Consider the following 19432-nt stretch of genomic DNA (forward strand, 5'->3'; position numbering starts at 1 on the left):
AATCGGGCAATGGGTACAAAAAAATAGCAAAAAACACGAAATGTACTATACTAATTAGCACTATTATTAGGGGAATAATAAGGAAGTTTAAAAACACTGGAACAGTTGTAAACTTGCCTGGTAGAGGACGTAAGTGTATCTTGTCCCCACGCATAGTGACGAAGATGGTCCGGGAGACAAAGATGAATCCAAGGGTCACAGTTGGAGAATTACTGAACATGGTCACCTCTTAGGGTCACAAAGTCTCCAAATCTAAAATCAAACACCACTTCCATGCCAACAGGTTCTTTGGAAGGGTTGCCAGAAAAAATGCCTTTATTGAGATCAAACAACAAATGTAAACGCCTGGAGTTTGCTATACGGCAATGGCACTTGAATTGGAACCGGGTGCTCTGGTCATTCACACCAGCAGTGGGTTTGAGTCAAAGTAAAATAAGCATACACATAAAATAACCTAATACCTACTGTGAAATATGGTGGTGGATCTTTGACGCAATAGGGGTGTTTTGCTTCCAGTGGTCCTGGGACCCTTGTTAAGGGCAAGGGAATAATGAACTCTACCAAGTACCATGACATTTTAGCTGAAAACCTGGTTGCCTCTGCCAGGAGGATGAAAGTTGGCTGCAAGTGGATCTTCCAGTAAGACAATGACCCCAAGCACACATCAAAATCCACAAAGAAATTGTTAATTACCACTTTGCAATGGCCATCTCAGTCTCCAGACTTCAACCTCATTGAAAACCTGTGGTCTGAATTGAAGAGGGCAGTCCATAAGCACAGACCAAAGGATATCAAGGATCTGGAAAGAGCTGTATAGGGGAATGGTCAAACATCCCTCCCAATGTGTTCTCCAATCTCATACAACATTATAGAAAAAGGCTCAGCGACATTATCCTCGCAAGGGTAGGATGTACAATGTATTGAAAACAGAGGTTTCTCATAAATCTAGAAATGTGATATTTTGGTTGATTCCATTGAATCATTAATAAAGGAAAATATAAACTACATGAACAAAAGTATGTGGACACCTGCTTGTCGAACATCTCATACCAAAATCATGGGCATTAATGTGGAGTTGGTTCCCCATTTGCTGCAATAACAGCCTCCACTCTTCTGGGAAGGCTTTCCACTAGATGTTGGAACATTGCTGCGGGGACTTGCTTACATTCAGCCACAAGAGCATTAGTGAGGTTGGGCACTGATGTTGGGCGATTAGGCCTGGTTCGCAGTCGGCGATCCAATTAATCTCAAAGGTGTTCGATGGGGTTGAGGTCAGCACTCTGTGCAGGTCAGTCAAGTTCTTTCACACCGATCTCAATAAACCATTTCTGTATGGACCTCGCTTTGTGCACGGGGGCATTGTCATGCTGAAACAGGAAAGGGCCTTCCCCAAACTGTTGCCACAAAGTTGGAAGCACAGAATCGTCTACAATGTCAGTGTATGCTGTAGTTTAAATATTTCCCTTCACTGGAACTAAGGGGCCTAGCCCGAACCTTGAAAAACAGCCCCATACCATTATTCCTCCACCACCAAACTTTACAGTTGGCACTATGCATTCGGGCAGGTAGCATTCTCCTGGCATTCGCCAAACCCAGATTCATCCATTGGACTGCCAGATGGTGTAGTCTGATTCATCACTCCAGAGAACGCGTTTCCACTGATCCGAAGTCCAATGGTGGTGAGCTTTACACCACTCCAGCCGACGCTTGGCATTGCGCATGGTGATCTTAGGCTTGTGTGCGGCTGCTCGGCCATGGAAACCCATTTCATGAAGCGACTAACAGTTATTGTGCTGATGCTGCTTCCAGAGGCAGTTTGGAACTCGGTAGTGAGTGTTGCAACCGAGGACAGATGGTTTTTACGCGCTTCAGCGCTCGGCAGTCCCATTCTGTGAACTTGTATGGCCTACCACTTCGCGGCTGAGCTGTTGTTGCTCCTAGACGTTTCCACTTTACAATAACAGCACTTACAGTTGACCAGAGCAGCTCTAGCAGGGCAGACATTTGACAAACTGACTTGTTGGAAAGGTGGCATCCTATGACGGTGCCACGTTGAAAGTCACTGAGCTCTTCAGTAAGGCCATTCTACTGCCAATGTTTGTCTATGGAGATTGCATGGCTGTGTGCTCGATTGTATACACCTGTCAGCAATGGGTGTGGCTGAAATAGCCGAATCCACTAATTTGAAGGGGTGTCCACATACTTTTGTATATATAGTGTATTCCACAAGTTGGAAAATTATGATATAGCTCAATACTGGTATTATTTATTCTATACAGTCTTTTTTGTTTATCTTTATCAAGGGTGTCAATAATTTTGGACCCCACTGTATATCACATGACAGGCATCATATTGTCCTTGTTTTGGATTTTCAAGATCGCGAGAATGTTTGGTCAACAAACAGATCTGCCTTTCTTTTTAGTGAGCTCAGAAGTCATGTTTTGAGCTACAATATACAGTATTTTGCAAGATTTTGCAAGTTTTCCTACTTACAAAGCATGTAGAGGTCTGTAATTTTTATCATAGGTACACTTCAACTGTGAGAGACGGAATCTAAAACAAAAATCCAGAAAATCACATTGTATGATTTTTAAGTAATTAATTTGCATTTTATTGCATGACATAAGTATTTGATACATCAGAAAAGCAGAACTTAATATTTGGTACAGAAACCTTTGTTTGCAATTACAGAGATCATACGTTTCCTGTAGGTCTTGACCAGGTTTGCACACACTGCAGCAGGGATTTTGGCCCACTCCTCCATACAGACCTTCTCCAGATCCTTCAGGTTTCAGGGCTGTCGCTGGGCAATACGGACTTTCAGCTCCCTCCAAAGATTTTCTATTGGGTTCAGGTCTGGAGACTGGCTAGGCCACTCCAGGACCTTGAGATGCTTCTTACGGAGCCACTCCTTAGTTGCCCTGGCTGTGTGTTTTGGGTCGTTGTCATGCTGGAAGACCCAGCCACGACCCATCTTCAATGCTCTTACTGAGGGAAGGAGGTTGTTGGCCAAGATCTCGCGATACATAGCCCCATCCATCCTCCCCTCAATACGGTGCAGTCGTCCTGTCCCCTTTGCAGAAAAGCATCCCCAAAAATGATATTTCCACCTCCATGCTTCACGGTTGGGATGGTGTTCTTTGGGTTGTACTCATTCTTCTTCTTCCTCCAAACACGGCGAGTGGAGTTTAGACCAAAAAGCTCTATTTTTGTCTCATCAGACCACATGACCTTCTCCCATTCCTCCTCTGGATCATCCAGATGGTCATTGGCAAACTTCAGACGGGCCTGGACATGCGCTGGCTTGAGCAGGGGGACCTTGCGTGCGTTGCAGGATTTTAATCCATGACGGCGTAGTGTGTTACTAATGGTTTTCTTTGAGACTGTGGTCCCAGCTCTCTTCAGGTCATTGACCAGGTCCTGCCGTGTAGTTCTGGGCTGATCCCTCACCTTCCTCATGATCATTGATGCCCCACGAGGTGAGATCTTGCATGGAGCCCCAGACCGAGGGTGATTGACCGTCATCTTGAACTTCTTCAATTTTCTAATAATTGCGCCAACAGTTGTTGCCTTCTCACCAAGCTGCTTGCCTATTGTCCTGTAGCCCATCCCAGCCTTGTGCAGGTCTACAATTTTATCCCTGATGTCCTTACACAGCTCTCTGGTCTTGGCCATTGTGGAGAGGTTGGAATCTGTTTGATTGAGTGTGTGGACAGGTGTCTTTTATACAGGTAACGAGTTCAAACAGGTGCAGTTAATACAGGTAATGAGTGGAGAACAGGAGGGCTTCTTAAAGAAAAACGAACAGGTCTGTGAGAGCCGGAATTCTTACCGGTTGGTAGGTGATCAAATACTTATGTCATGCAATAAAATGCAAATTAATTACTTAAAAATCATACAATGTGATTTTCTGGATTACTACAAAATCGGCAGTGTATCAAATACTTGTTCTCCCCACTGTATGCTTTTGCTCTGTAAGCAACAACTTGGCTGCTACTGATCTAGAATGTAGGCTACCTTACTTCCTGAACTTGACTATTAAGAATGAAATAATGAAGGGTGCAAAGTCAGTTTTTAATGCCAACTTCATCATACATTTTGGTGTTTTTGTCCCTTAGATCAGTGTTTCCCGAACTCGGTCCTGGGGCCCCCCAATGGGTGCATGTTATTTTTTTTTTTGCCTTACCACTAATCAAATCAAATCAAATTGTATTTGTCACATACACGTGTTTAGCAGATGTTATTGCTGGTGTAGTGAAAGGCTTGTGCGTCTAGCTCCGACAGTGCAGTAATATCTAACAAGTAATATCTACCAATTTCACAACATATACCCAATACACACAAGTCTAAGTAAGGAATGGAATTTAAGAATATATACATATATGGACAAGCAATGACAGAGCGGCATGGACTAAGATACAGTAGAATATTATAGAATACAGTATATACATATGAGATGAGTAAAGCAAGATATGTAAACATTCTTAAAGTGACTATTGTTCCATTTCTTAAAGTGGCCAGTGATTTCAATAGGCAGCAACAGCCTCTAATGTGCTAGTGATGGCTTTCTAACAGTCTGACGGCCTTGAGATAAAAGCTGTTTTTCAGTCTCTCAGTCCCAGCTTTGACGCACCTGTACTGACCTCGCCTTCTGAATGAAAGCTTGGTGAACAGGTAGTGGCTTGGGTGGTTGATGTCCTTGATGATCTTTTTGGCCTTCTTGTGACATCGGGTGCTGTAGGTGTCCTGGAGGGCGGGTAGTTTGCTCCTGGTAATGCGTTAAGCATACCGCACCAACCTCTGGCGAGCCCTGCGGTTGTGGGCGGTGAAGTTGCCGTACCAGGCGGTGATATAGCCGGACAGGATGCTCTCAATTGTGCATCTGTAAAAGCTTGTGAGGGTTTTAGGTGCCAAGCCACATTTCTTCAGCCTCCTGAGGTTGAAGAGGCTCTGTTGCGCCTTCTTCACCACACTGTCTGCGTGGGTGGACCATTTCAGTTTGTCAGTGATGTGTATGCCAAGGAACTTGAAGCTTTCCACCTTCTCCACTGTGGTCCCGTCGATGTGGATAGGGGGGTGCACCCTCTGCTGTTTCCTGAAGTCCACGATCATCTCCTTTGTTTTGTTGATATTGAGTGAGAGGTTATTTTCCTGGCACCACACTCCCAGAGCCCTCACCAACTCCCTGTAGGTTGTCTCGTCATTGTTGGTAATCAAGCCTACTACTGTTATGTCGTCTGCAAACTTGATGATTGAGTTGGAGGCGTGCTTGGCCACGCAGTCATGGGTGAACAGGGAGTACAGGAGTGGGCTGAGCATGCACCCTTGTGGGGCCCCAGTGTTGAGGATCAGCGAAGTGTTGATGTTGTTTCCACCTGGGGGAGGCCCGTCAGAAAATCCAGGACCCAGTTGCACGGGGCGGGGTTCAGACCCAGGGCCTCGAGCTTAATGATGAGCTTGGAGGGTACTATGGTGTTGAATGCTGAGCTATAGTCAATGAACAGCATTCTTACATAGGTATTCCTCTTGTCCAGATGGGATACGGCAGTGTGCAGTGTGATGGCGATTGCATCATCTGTGGATCTATTGGGGCGGTAAGCAAATTGAAGTGGGTCTAGGGTGACAGGTAAAGTAGAGGTGATATGATCCTTGACTAGTCTCTCAAAGCACTTCATGATGACAGATGTGAGTGCTATGGGGCGATAGTCATTAAGTTCAGTTACCTTTGTTTTCTTGGGTACAGGAACAATGGTGGCCATCTTGAAGCATGTGGGGACGGCAGACTGGGACAGCCAGCTGGTGTGCGCATGCTCCGAGGACGCGGATAGGGATGCCGTCTGGGCCAGCAGCCTTGCGGGGATTAACATGCTTAAATGTCTTACTCACGTCAGCCACGGAGAAGGAGAGCTCACAGTCCTTGGTAGTGGGCTACGTCGGTGGCACTGTGTTATCCTCAAAGTGGGCGAAGAAGGTGTTTAGCTTGTTTGGAAGCGAGACGTCGGTGTCGGCGATGTGGCTGGCTTTCCTTTTGTAGTCCGTGATTGTCTGTAGACCCTGCCACATACGTCTCGTGTCTGAGCCATTGAATTGCGACTCCACTTTGTCTCTATACTGATGAATTGCCTTGCGGAGTGAGTAGCTACACTGTTTGTATTCTGCCATATTCCCAGTCACCTTGCCATGGTTAAATGCAATGGTTCGCACTTTCAGTTTTGCGCGAATGCTGCCATCTATCCACAGTTTCTGGTTAGGATAGGTCATAATAGTCACAGTGGGCACAACATCTCCTATACACTTCCTGATAAACTCATTCACTGTTTTAATGTATCCGTCTAAATTATTTTCGCAAGCTACACGGAACATATCCCAGTCCACGTGATCAAAACAATCTTGAAGCGTGGATTCCGATTGGTCAGACCAGCGTTGAATAGTCCTTAGCACGGGTACTTCCTGTTTGAGTTTCTGCCTATATGAAGGGAGGAGCAAAATTGAGTCGTGGTCTGATTTGCCGAAAGGAGGGCAGGGGAGGGCCTTATAACCATCCCGGAAGTTCTAATAGCAATGGTCGAGAATTTTAGCAGCCCGAGTACAACAGTCGATATGTTGATAGAACTTCGGCAGTCTAGTCCTCAAATTGGCTTTGTTAAAATCCCTGGCTACAATAAATGCAGTCTCAGGATATGTGGTTTCCAGTTTGCATAAAGTCCAGTGAAGTTCTTTGAGGGCCGTCGTGGTATCGGCTTGAGAGGGGATATACACGGCCGTGACTATAATCAAATAAAATTATCTTGGGAGATAATACGGTCGGCATTTGATTGTGAGGTATTCTAGGTCGGGTGAACAAAAGGACTTGAGTTCCTGTATGTTACTACAATTACACCATGAGCCGTTAATCATGAAACACACACCTCCGCCCTTCTGCTTCCCGGAGATATATTTATTTCTGTCTGCGCGATGAACTGAGAACCCATCTGGCTGGACCGATTTCGACAGAATATCCAGAGAGACCCATGTTTCCGTGAATCAAAGTATGTTACAGGCCCTGATGTCTCTCTGGAAATAAATCCTTGCCCTGAGCTCATCGACTTTGTTATCCAAAGACTGAACATTAGCAAGTAGTATACTTGGAAGTGGTGGGTGGTGGGTGGTGTGCGTGCCTCCTAAGTCGAACCAGCAGGCCGCTCCGAGTGCCTCTCCTCCACCGGCGATGTTTTGGGTCAGCCGCTGGGATAAGTTCAATTGCCCTGGGGAGAGCAAACAAAGGATCTGCTTCGGGAAAGTCGTATTCCTGGTCATAATGCTAGTGAGTTACGGCCGCTCTGATATCCAATAGTTTTTCCCGGCTGTATGTAATGATACAAAACACTTTCTGAGCTAATAATGTAAAAAATAATACATAAAAAAACAAAATACCGCAAAGTTTCCTAAGAGCTAGACAATGTCCTAATTAAGAAATTATCAAGTGTTTGTGTATCTACCAGACATAACACTGCTGTCTATAAGGTCAACTAAAGGTGAGCACTCTGAAGTCTTTGAGGCCACAGACAACAAAGAATGCCATTCCATGCTAATGGGCACCTGACAGCACATGTTGTTTATAATAATATAATAATAATAATAATATGCAATTTAGCAGACGCTTTTATCCAAAGCGACTTACAGTCATTTACATACACTACCGGTCAAAAGTTTTAGAACATTTACTCATTCAAGGGTTTTTCTTTATTTTTACTATTTTCTACATTGTAGAATAATAGTGAAGACATCAAAACTATGAAATAACACATATTGAATCATGTAGTAACCAAAAAAGTATTAAACAAATCAAAATATATTTTATATTTGAGATTCTTAAAATAGCCACCCTTTGCCTTCATGACAGCTTTACACACTCTTGGCATTCTCTCAACCAGCTTCACCTGGAATTTTCCAACAGTCTTGAAGGAGTTCCCACATATGCTGAGCACTTGTTGGCTGCTTTTCCTTCACTCTGCGGTCCGAGTCATCCCAAACCATCTCAATTTGGTTGAGGTCGGGGGATTGTGGAGGCCAGTTCATCTGATGCAGCACTCCATCACTCTCCTTCTTGGTAAAATAGCCCTTACACAGCCTGGAGGTGTGTTGGGTCATTGTCCTGTTGAAAAACAAATGATAGTCCCACTAAGCCCAAACCAGATGGGATGGTGTATTGCTGCAGAATGCTGTGGTAGCCATGCTGGTTAAGTGTGCCTTGAATTCTAAATAGTAAATCACAGACAGTGTCACCTTCAAAGCACCCCCACACCATAACACCTCCTCCTCCATGCTTTACGGTGGGAAATACACATGCAGAGATCATCCGTTCACCCACACCGCGTCTCACAAAGACATGGCAGTTGGAACCAAAAATCTCAAATTTGGACTCCAGACCAAAGGACAAATATCCACCGTTTAATGTCCATTGCTTGTGTTTCTTGGCCCAAGCAGGTCTCTTCTTCTTATCGGTGTCCTTTAGTAGTGGTTTCTTTGCAGCAATTCGACCATAAAGGCCTGATTCACACAGTCTCCTCTGAACAGTTGATGTTGAGATGTGTCTGTGACTTGAACTCTGTGAAGCATTTATTTGGGCTACAATTTCTGAGGCTGGTAACTCTAATGAACTTATCCTCTGCAGCAGAGGTAACTCTGGGTCTTCCATTCCTGTGGCGGTCCTCATGAGAGCCAGTATCATCATAGTGCTTGATGGTTTTTGCAACTGCACTTGAAGAAACTTTCAAAGTTCTTGAAATGATCCGTATTGACTGACCATCATGTCTAAAAGTAATGATGGACTGTTGTTTCTCTTTGCTTATTTGAGCTGTTCTTGCCATAATATGGACTTGGTCTTTTACCAAATAGGGTTATCTTCTGTCTACCCCCCTACCTTGTCAAAACACAACTGATTGGCTCAAACGCATTAAGAAGGAAAGTGTATGTACGTATGTGTATATGTCTGTATATACAGTTGAAGTTGGAAATTACATACACCTTAGCCAAATACATTTAAACTCAGTTTTTCTGACATGTAATCCTAGTAGAAATTCCGTCTTAGGTCAGTTAGGATCACCACTTTATTTTAAGAATGTGAAATGTCAGAATAATAGTAAAGAGAATGATTTATTTCAGCTTTTATTTCTTTCATCACATTCCCAGTGGGTCAGAAGTTTACATACACTCAATTCGTATTTGGTAGCATTGCCTTTAAATTGTTTAACTTGGGTCAAACGTTTCGGGTAGCCTTCCACAAGCTTCCCACAATAAGTTGGGTGAATTTTGGCCCATTCCTCCTGACAGAGCTGGTGTAACTGAGTTAGGTTTGTAGGCCTCCTTGCTTGCACACGTTTTTTCAGTTCTGCCCACAAATCTTCTATAGGATTGAGGTCAGTGCTTTGTGACGGCCACTCCAATACCTTGACTTTGTTGTCCTTAAGTCATTTTGCCACAACTTTGGAAGTATGCTTGGAGTCATTGTCCGTTTGGAAGACCCATTTGCAACCAAGCTTTAACTTCCTGACTGATGTCTTGAGATGTTGCTTCCATATATCCACATAATTTTCCTTCCTCATGATGCCATCTATTTTGTGAAGTGCACCAGTCCCTCCTGCAGCAAAGCACCCCCACAGCATGATGCTGCCACCCCCGTGCTTCACGGTTGGGATGGTGTTCTTCAGCTTGCAAGTCCCCCTTTTTCCTCCAAAGATAACGATGGTCATTGTGGGAAAACAGTTCTATTTTTCTTTCATCAGACCATAGGACATTTCTCCAAAAAGTACGATCTTTGTCCCCATGTGCAGTTGCAAACCGTAGTTTTTTATGGCGGTTTTGGAACAGTGGCTTACAGGTTATGTCGATATAGGAATCGTTTTGCTGTGGATATAGATACTTTTGTACCTGTTTCCTCCAGCATCTTCACAAGGTCCTTTGCTGTTCTTCTGGAATTGATTTGCACTTTTCGCATCAAAGGACGTTCATCTCTAGGAGACAGAACGCGTCTCCTTCCTGAGCGTTATGACAGCTGCGTGGTCCCATGGTGTTTATACTTACATACTATTGTTTGTACAGATGAACGTGGTACCTTCAGGCGTTTGGAAGTTGCTCCAAAGGATGAACCAGACTTGTGGAGGTCTGGGGCTCCATGCAAGATCTCACCTCGTGGGGCATCAATGATCATGAGGAAGGTGAGGGATCAGCCCAGAACTACACGGCAGGACCTGGTCAATGACCTGAAGAGAGCTGGGACCACAGTCTCAAAGAAAACCATTAGTAACACACTACGCCGTCATGGATTAAAATCCTGCAGCGCATGCAAGGTCCCCCTGCTCAAGCCAGCGCATGTCCAGGCCTGTCTGAAGTTTGCCAATGACCTTCTGGATGATCCAGAGGAGGAATGGGAGAAGGTCATGTGGTCTGATGAGACAAAAATAGAGCTTTTTGGTCTAAACTCCACTCGCCGTGTTTGGAGGAAGAAGAAGGATGAGTACAACCCCAAGAACACCATCCCAAACGTGAAGCATGGAGGTGGAAACATCAATCTTTGGGGATGCTTTTCTGCAAAGGGGACAGGACGACTGCACCGTATTAAGGGGAGGATGGATGTGGCCATGTATCGCGAGATCTTGGCCAACAACCTCCTTCCCTCAGTAAGAGCATTGAAGGTGGGTCGTGGCTGGGTCTTCCAGCATGACAACGACCCAAAACACACAGCCAGGGCAACTAAGGAGTGGCTCCGTAAGAAGCATCTCAAGGTCCTGGAGTGGGCTAGCCAGTCTCCAGACCTGAACCCAATAGAAAATCTTTGGAGGGAGCTGAATGTCCGTATTGCCCAGCAACAGCCCGAAACCTGAAGGATCTGGAGAAGGTCTGTATGGAGGAGTGGGCCAAAATCCCTGCTGCAGTGTGTGCAAACCTGGTCAAGACCTACAGGAAACGTATGATCTCTGTAATTGCAAACAAAGGTTTCTGTACCAAATATTAAGTTCTGCTTTTCTGATGTATCAAATACTTATGTCATGCAATAAAATGCAAATTAATTACTTAAAAATCATACAATGTGATTTTCTGGATTTTTGTTTTAGATTCCGTCTCTCACAGTTGAAGTGTACCTATGATAAAAATGACAGACCTCTACATGCTTTGTAAGTAGAAAAACCTACAAAATCGGCAGTGTATCAAATACTTGTTCTCCCCACTGTATATATGTGTATGTATATGTATGTATATATTTATATATATACAGTGGCTTGGCATTTTTCCTATTTTGTTGCCTTACAACCTGGAATTAAAATGGATTTTTTTGGGGTTTGTATCATTTGATTTACACAACATGACTACCACTTTGAAGAAGTAAAATATTTTTTATTGTGAAAAAAACAAGAAATAAGGTCAAAAAACTGAACTTGAGCGTGCATAACTATTCACCAAAAGAGCCACCATAAGATTGGCACATCTAGCCACTGGAATTTCTGCCCAAAAACAATTGGATTGAGGTCTGGGCATTGACTAGGCCATTCCAAGACATTTAAATGTTTCCCCTTAAACCACTCGAGTGTTGCTTTAGCAGTATGCTTAGGGTCATTGTCCTGCTGGAAGGTGAACCTCCGTCCCAGTCTCAAATCTCTGGAAGATTGAAACAGGTTTCCCTCAAGAATTTCCCTGTATTTAGCGCCATCCATCATTCCTTCAATTCTGACCAGTTTCCCAGTCCTTGCCGATGAAAAACATCCCCACAGCATGATACTGCCACCACCATGCTTCACTGTGGGGATGGTGTTCTCGGGGTGATGAGAGGTGTTGGGTTTGCGCCAGACATAGCGTTTTCCTTGAGGACAAAATGCTAAATTTTAGTCTCATCTGACCAGAGTACCTTCTTCCATATGTTTGGGGAGTCTCCCACATGGCATTTGGCGAACACCAAATATGTTTGCTTATTCTTTTCTTTAAGCAATGGCTTTATTCTGGCCACTCTTTGGTACAGCCCAGCTCTGTGGAGTGTATGGCTTAAAGTAGTCCTACGGACAGATACTCCAATCTCCGCTGTGGAGCTTTGCAGCTCCTTCAGGGTTATCTTTGGTCTCTTTGTTGCCTCTCTGGTTAATGCCCTCCTTGCCTGATCCATGAGTTTTGGTGGGCGGCCCTCTCTTGGCAGGTTTGTTGTGGTGCCATATTCTTTCCATTTTTAATAATGGATTTAATGGTGCTCCGTGGGATGTTGAAAGTTTCTGATATTTTTTTATAACCCAACTCTGATCTGTACTTCTCCACAACTTTGTCCCTGACCTGTTTGGAGAGCTCCTTGGTCTTCATGGTGCCGCTTGCTTGGTGGTGCCCCTTGCTTAGTGGTATTGCAGACTCTGGGGCCTTTCAGAACATGTGACAGATCATGTGACATGATTGCACACAGCTGGACTTCATTTAACTAATTATGTGACTTCTGAAGGTAATTGGTTGCACCAGATCTTATTTAGGGGCTTCATAGCAAAGGAGGTGAATACATATGCACGCACCACTTTTCCGTTATTTATTTTGTAGAATTTATTTTTTTAATTTCACTTCACCAATTTTGACTATTTTGTGTATGTCCATTATATGAAATCCAAATAAAAATCAATTTATATTACAGATTGTAATGCAACAAAATAGGAAAAATGCCAAGGGGGATTAACACTTTTGCAAGGCACTGTGTGTGTGTGTATATATATATATATATATATATATATATATATATATATACAGTGGGGGGAAAAAGTATTTAGTCAGCCACCAATTGTGCAAGTTCTCCCACTTAAAAAGATGATAGAGGCCTGTCATTTTCATCATAGGTACACGTCAACTATGACAGACAAAATGAGAAAAACATTTCCAGAAAATCACATTGTAGGATTTTTTATGATTTTATTTGCAAATTATGGTGGAAAATAAGTATTTGGTCACCTACAAACATGCAAGATTTCTGGCTCTCACAGACCTGTAACTTCTTCTTTAAGAGGCTCCTCTGTCCTCCACTCGTTACCTGTATTAATGGCACCTTTTTGAACTTGTTATCAGTATAAAAGACACCTGTCCACAATCTCAAACAGTCACACTCCAAACTCCACTATGGCCAAGACCAAAGAGCTGTCAAAGGACACCAGAAACAAAATTGTAGACCTGCACCAGGCTGGGAAGACTGAATCTGCAATAGGTAAGCAGCTTGGTTTGAAGAAATCAACTGTGGGAGCAATTATTAGGAAATGGAAGACATACAAGACCACTGATAATCTCCCTCGATCTGGATCTCCACGCAAGATCTCACCCTGTGGGGTCAAAATGATCACAAGAACGGTGAGCAAAAATCCCAGAACCACACGGGGGGACCTAGTGAATGACCTGCAGAGAGCTGGGACCAAAGTAACAAAGCCTACAATCAGTAACACACTACGCCGCCAGGGACTCAAATCCTGCAGTGCCAGACGTGTCCCCCAGCTTAAGCCAGTACATGTCCAGGCCCGTCTGAAGTTTGCTCGAGTGCATTTGGATGATCCAGAAGAGGATTGGGAGAATGTCATATGGTCAGATGAAACCAAAATAGAACATTTTGGTAAAAACTCAACTCGTCGTCTTTGGAGGACAAAGAATGCGGAGTTGCATCCAAAGAACACCATACCTACTGTGAAGCATGGGGGTGGAAACATCATGCTTTGGGGCTGTTTTTCTGCCAAGGGACCAGGACGACTGATCCGTGTAAAGGAAAGAATGAATGGGGCCATGTATCGTGAGATTTTGAGTGAAAACCTCCTTCCATCAGCAAGGGCATTGAAGATGAAACGTGGCTGGGTCTTTCAGCATGACAATGATCCCAAACACACCGCCCAGGAAACGAAGGAGTGGCTTCGTAAGAAGCATTTCAAGGTCCTGGAGTGGCTTAGCCAGTCTCCAGATCTCAACCCCATAGAAAATCTTTGGAGGGAGTGGAAAGTCCGTGTTGCCCAGCGACAGCCCCAAAACATCACTGCTCTAGAGGAGATCTGCATGGAGGAATGGGCCAAAATACCAGCAACAGTGTGTGAAAACCTTGTGAAGACTTACAGAAAACGTTTGACCTGTGTCATTGCCAACAAAGGGTATATAACAAAGTATTGAGAAACTTTTGTTATTGACCAAATACTTATTTTCCACCATAATTTGCAAATAAATTCATAAAAATCCTACAATGTGATTTTCTGGAAAAAAAAATCTCAATTTGTCTGTCATAGTTGACGTGTACCTATGTACCTTTTTTGCCCCACTGTATATATGTGTGTGTGTGTGTGTGTGTGTGTGTGTGTGTGTGGAGTGAATGTACGTATATGTATGTGTATCTATATATGTATGTGTGTATATATATATATATATATATATATATATATATATATATTTGCCTGAAAAAAAACATGGGGGATTGGAAGTGATGCGGACAATTACATTGATGGAAGTTACAATCTATCTGCAATATTAAAGCTGATCTACCCCCCCAACATAAAAAAAATAAAAATAATCCACAAATGAACTTTAAATAAGGCACACCTGTTAATTGAAATGCATTCCAGGTGACTACCTCATGAAGTTGGTTGAGAGAATGCCAAGAGTGTGCAAAGCTGTTTTCAAGGCAACTGGAGCTATTTGAAGAATCTCAAATATAAAATATATTTTGATTTGTTTAGCACTTCTTTGGTTACTACATGATTCCATATGTGTTATTTCATAGTTTTGATGTCTTCACTATTATTCTGTAGAAAATAGTCAAAATAAAGAAAAAACGTTAAATGAGTAGGTGTCTAAAACTTTTGACCCGTAGTGTACACAGATTCAACAGTTAACCTTCTACTTCTCTTTCTCTCTTTCTTTCTCTCCCTCCCAGATTCAGACCTGAGCTTTCAGACATTGAGCACCCCCAGCCCTGCCCTCATTCTGCCTCCCCAGCCCCACCTCTACCCCCACTTCTCCCCCCACCCCCACCCCCACATCCACCCTCTCTTCCCCACATCCGCCTCATTCAACAGTGCCACCTCCTCCTGCAAAACAGTGGCCATGGTGCACGCCGACGCCCATCCCTTCTCCTCCACCTTCTCACGCCTCCACGCAACCCGGGACCACCACCAAGGGACATCGGTGCCCATCGACCTCCTGCCGGACCACATCTTCCTGGACATCTTCGCCCGCCTGCCCACCAACCAGCTGTGCTGCTGCGCCCGCGTCTGCCGCCGCTGGTACAACCTGGCATGGGCCCCCCGGCTGTGGCAGAGCATTCGGCTGACAGGCGACTTGCTCCATGCCGACCGAGCTTTGCGGGTGCTGACGCAGCGTCTCTGCAAGGACACGCCCAACGTGTGCCTGATGCTGGAGACGCTGGTGGCGAGCGGGTGCCGGAGGTTGACGGACCGTGGGCTGCACACAGTGGCTCAGTGCTGCCCTGAGCTGCGCTGCCTGGAGGTGGCGGGCTGCTATAATGTGTCAAACGAGGCGGTGTTCGAGGTGGTGTCATGCTGCCCCAACCTGGAGCACCTAGACGTCTCAGGTAAACATTTACATTACATTTGACATTTTAATCATTTAGCGGGCACTCTTATCCACGGCAACTTACAGTAAGTGCATTCAACCACTGTATGTTTAGTAGGAAAGAACAAACATATATCACAGTTATTGCGAGCAGAACCTTCTTTGCTATAGCCGCTATCAGCAGAGTCAGTGCCAGGAAGAAAATAAAAAAAGTGCGGATGTGAGTGCAAGAAAGAAAAGTACATGCCATAAATACAAAAGAACTGCGGCCCAGTGATATTATGGTGGCAAATGTGACTAAGGTGCCAATCCTCCTCTTGGAGAGGTAGCATCCCATACAGAAATCATTGATTGCAGCAAGGCTGCCTCGTTGCATTAATTTCCCGGTACAGTAGTAATGCATTGAAATAACTTATGAATTGTTATTAAAAAGAAGTATAACCAGAGCCTTGGGTAAAGTGGTAAAATGTCCAAGCAAATTCCTAAAGTATGACCTAGTTCTCCTGTTTTTCCAGAACCAGTGCCTGGGAGTAATGAATCATACTTGTAACCGTCCCTCCCACTCCCAGGATTACCCTGGGTGTGTAGAATGGATGTACAGGATAACAAGGTTATAGAATGTTTAAAGTCTCTTTAAAGTCTTACTCTTTCAATAATTCGTTCACATATTATTATGACTTACCATGCTGAAAACCTGAAATAAGTCAAATGACTAATATACCCCCCCACACACACACATAGAAAAATACATGTAGGCCTATAACACAACCCTAATTTGACTAGCACTTGTTGCAAGGTGAAAAGGGCTTCTGTCTTTGAGTTAATAACTTGTACAGCGATGTGTTCAACAAGGGAAATAGTTCACGAAACGTTAGCTAACATTAGCTTACAGTGTGAGAAGATAGTGTGCAGCGAACGTAAGTATCTGTTTTGGGTCTAAACTGCCACTTCAAATAATCATGTGGCCATGTAGGCTTTCTATTAGTGGTAGTAGGAATAGCACAGTAATTTGTAGTTTGAATATTTTTGCTAAACTGCCACAGTAATCTTTACAAAAATGTGTTGTTTGATGTTTCACTGTAACATTTTGGAATGTTTATTCAAATCGTTCAACTGAAATTGTTACTTGTTGAACTCACCTCCGGTCAATCCAGTTTACAGACCTGTGTGAAACACACACCGAATGTCAAATACTAGTTTTCCTGGAATAATAGAACCAATGTAATAGTCATTTAAGTGCAAATCCCAAGATAAATCAAGTGCACCACACATTTGACATGTAAACCAGTATGTATTTGACCCAGGTGGGCTGCTAAGACAGCCCAACAACCCTCTTATGTTCTCTGTGGTATAAACTGTCCAGAGTCAAGTGTTGTTTGCCATGGTATTTCTCTCTCTCTACTCTCTCACTGCATACAGTTTCCAGAACAGTATTTTCAGATAGGAAGACCATGGAATGGGGAATAGGGGAATGGAATGACTATGGACAGGACGCAGAATACCTGACGTGCATTCTATGCAATTAAATTAGTGGGGCTAAGGAAAGCGGCTTTGCTCTCAGTTGAATGTTGTGACTGTTTTGTAAGAAATGGGTTTTGTGGTGTACTGTATTTCATTTGTATTTTTGTTGTAGTTTTGATACAATAAATACTGAATACACCTAAATACTACATTCTCTCTCTCTCCCCCTCTCCCTCAAGGGTGCTCCAAGGTGACCTGCATCAGTCTGACACGGGAGGTCTGCCTCAAACTCTCGCCCATGCACGGCCAGCAGATCTCCATCCGCTACCTGGACATGACCGACTGCTTCGCCCTGGAGGACGAGGGCCTGCACACCATCGCCGCCAACTGCACCCAGCTCACCCACCTCTACCTGCGGCGCTGCGTGCGCCTTACCGACGAGGGTCTTCGCTACCTGGTCATCTACTGCCCCGCCGTGCGCGAGCTCAGCGTCAGCGACTGTCACTACGTCAGCGACGTCGGCCTACGCGAGATCGCCAAGCTCGAAGGCCGGTTGCGCTACTTGAGCGTGGCGCATTGCGGAAGGATCACCGACGTCGGGGTGCGGTATGTCGCTAAGTACTGCTCGCGGCTGCGCTACCTGAACGCGCGGGGCTGCGAGGGCCTTACAGACCATGGCCTGGAATACCTGGCCAAGAGTTGCCCCAAGCTCAAGTCGCTGGACATCGGGAAGTGCCCGCTAGTGTCGGATGCGGGCCTGGAACTGCTGGCGCTCAATTGCTTCAATCTGAAGCGGCTGAGCCTCAAGTCATGTGAGAGCATCACAGGCCGCGGGCTGCAGGTTGTGGCGGCCAACTGCTTCGACCTGCAGCTGCTCAACGTGCAGGACTGCGACGCCCCACTGGAGGTGCTGTGCTTTGTTAAGCGCCACTGCAAGGGTTGCATCATTGAGCACACAAACCCTGCTTTTTTCTGAGGAGACGGGCGGAAAGGGAATGGACTATGAACTGAAGCCTGTATCCCACACAGACGTACTGTAATATGCACAAACAATCCATCATTGTTTATCGCAGTGGAATTAAGACTGTTTAAGTTAGTTTTTCTCTGCAATTTAATTATGAGTAGGTTCACATGTACTGTGCTGTAATATGCACAGTCAAGGGGTCTGAATACTTTCCGAATGCACTGTATATATATTTTTTATTTCTTTCTGAGATTCACATGGAACATTCCACTGAAGAAGCCTCCCATACTGTTTTGCAATGCTGGTGGGCCATAGTTCCGAGTCCAAAAACTCAAGTCATTCCACATTGCTTAATTAAAGTGGCTGTACAGGAGTTTAGTTGCTAATTGTTTACATAACATTTTAGCATGAGTGTTGCTGTACGGTTCATATACGCAGATGATATAATATTAGTAAATGTTGAACTCATAAAACCACATCAACCTTAGTTTTATCTGACAATATGGTTCTATTCATGGGCATGAAATTGATTAGCAATATTTCTGTCCATTTAGGGCAGGGGTGTCAAACTCATTCCACAGAGGGCCAAGAGTCTGCAGTTTTTTTTTTCTTCCTTTCAATTAAGACCTAGACATCCAGAAGAGGGGGAGTTCATTATTAATTAGTGACCTTAATTCATCAATCAAGTACAAGGGTGGAGCGAAAGCCCGCAGACACTTGGTCCTCTGTGGAATGAGTTTGAAACGTGATTTAGAGGATTTAAAGTTTTGTATGGCCTTTTTAATCTATTACAATGTTTTTTTTAAATGTTGGCTTTTCAATTCAAGTCTAAAATGTGCTCTTATTCAATGTTTAAATGTCATTCTTCTGCAGTTTAAATGGTGTGTGGGGGGGGGGGATTAAATGTCCAGTGCCATTTTGCTAAAGAATTGTGTACATTAGCACCACATTCTAACTAAGCTCAGACAATCACTAGAACAAGTGTGTTCACTACTCTCTTTTTATTGGTTTTGTTTAAAGACATAATGTCATGACTTCCGCCGAGGCAGCCTCCCCTCCTTGTTCAGTCAGGCTTCGGCGTTCGTCGTCACCAGCTTACTAGCCACTGCCGCTCCATATATCATCATTCCATTTGTCTTGTCTTGTTAATTAACACACACCTGGTTCTTATCCCCTCATTAGTCTGTGTATAACTGTTCCCTCTGCCCCCCTTGTCCTTGTGGGTGATTGTTTATTTGTGAGAGTAGTGTAGCTCAGTGGAGCTACTCGTACCTTGTTATTGCCGGGGTAGATATTTCCCCTGTGCCTGTTATTGTTGGAGCTACCGTTACCTGTTATTGCAAGGGTAGATTTTCCCCTGTGCCTGTTTCGTTTGTCGCTATCCAGCGCTATTTGTGTACAACGGAATAAACTCTGCATTCGGTGATTACCCTCCTGCGCCTGACTCCTTCTATCACACTCATCACAGAAATCACC

At 44.2% G+C, this 19432-nt stretch overlaps 1 protein-coding gene across 1 annotated transcript; it reads left to right on the top strand.

Annotated features, from left to right (window-relative positions):
• Positions 1-365: 365 nt before the first annotated feature.
• On the top strand, positions 366-18983 carry LOC121534767 (F-box/LRR-repeat protein 7-like). The gene is made up of 3 exons (XM_045206122.1): positions 366-411; positions 14894-15550; positions 17232-18983. Exons 1-3 carry the CDS (start codon positions 366-368, stop codon positions 17966-17968), a joined length of 1440 nt encoding a protein of 479 aa, XP_045062057.1. The 3' UTR covers positions 17969-18983.
• The last annotated feature ends 449 nt before the right edge of the window (positions 18984-19432 follow it).

Source organism: Coregonus clupeaformis, chromosome 21 (genome assembly GCF_020615455.1).
Source record: "Coregonus clupeaformis isolate EN_2021a chromosome 21, ASM2061545v1, whole genome shotgun sequence".
Taxonomy (NCBI): Eukaryota; Metazoa; Chordata; class Actinopteri; order Salmoniformes; family Salmonidae; genus Coregonus; species Coregonus clupeaformis.

What these genes read in the sequence shown, in the direction of transcription:
- LOC121534767 (XM_045206122.1), top strand. Translation starts at nt 366, where the DNA reads ATGGCACTTGAATTGGAACCGGGTGCTCTGGTCATTCACACCAGCA. An exon ending in TCTGGTCATTCACACCAGCA is followed by an intron (nt 412 to 14,893) that starts GTGGGTTTGAGT and finishes TCTCCCTCCCAG; the next exon opens with ATTCAGACCTGAGCTTTCAG. An exon ending in GGAGCACCTAGACGTCTCAG is followed by an intron (nt 15,551 to 17,231) that starts GTAAACATTTAC and finishes CTCTCCCTCAAG; the next exon opens with GGTGCTCCAAGGTGACCTGC.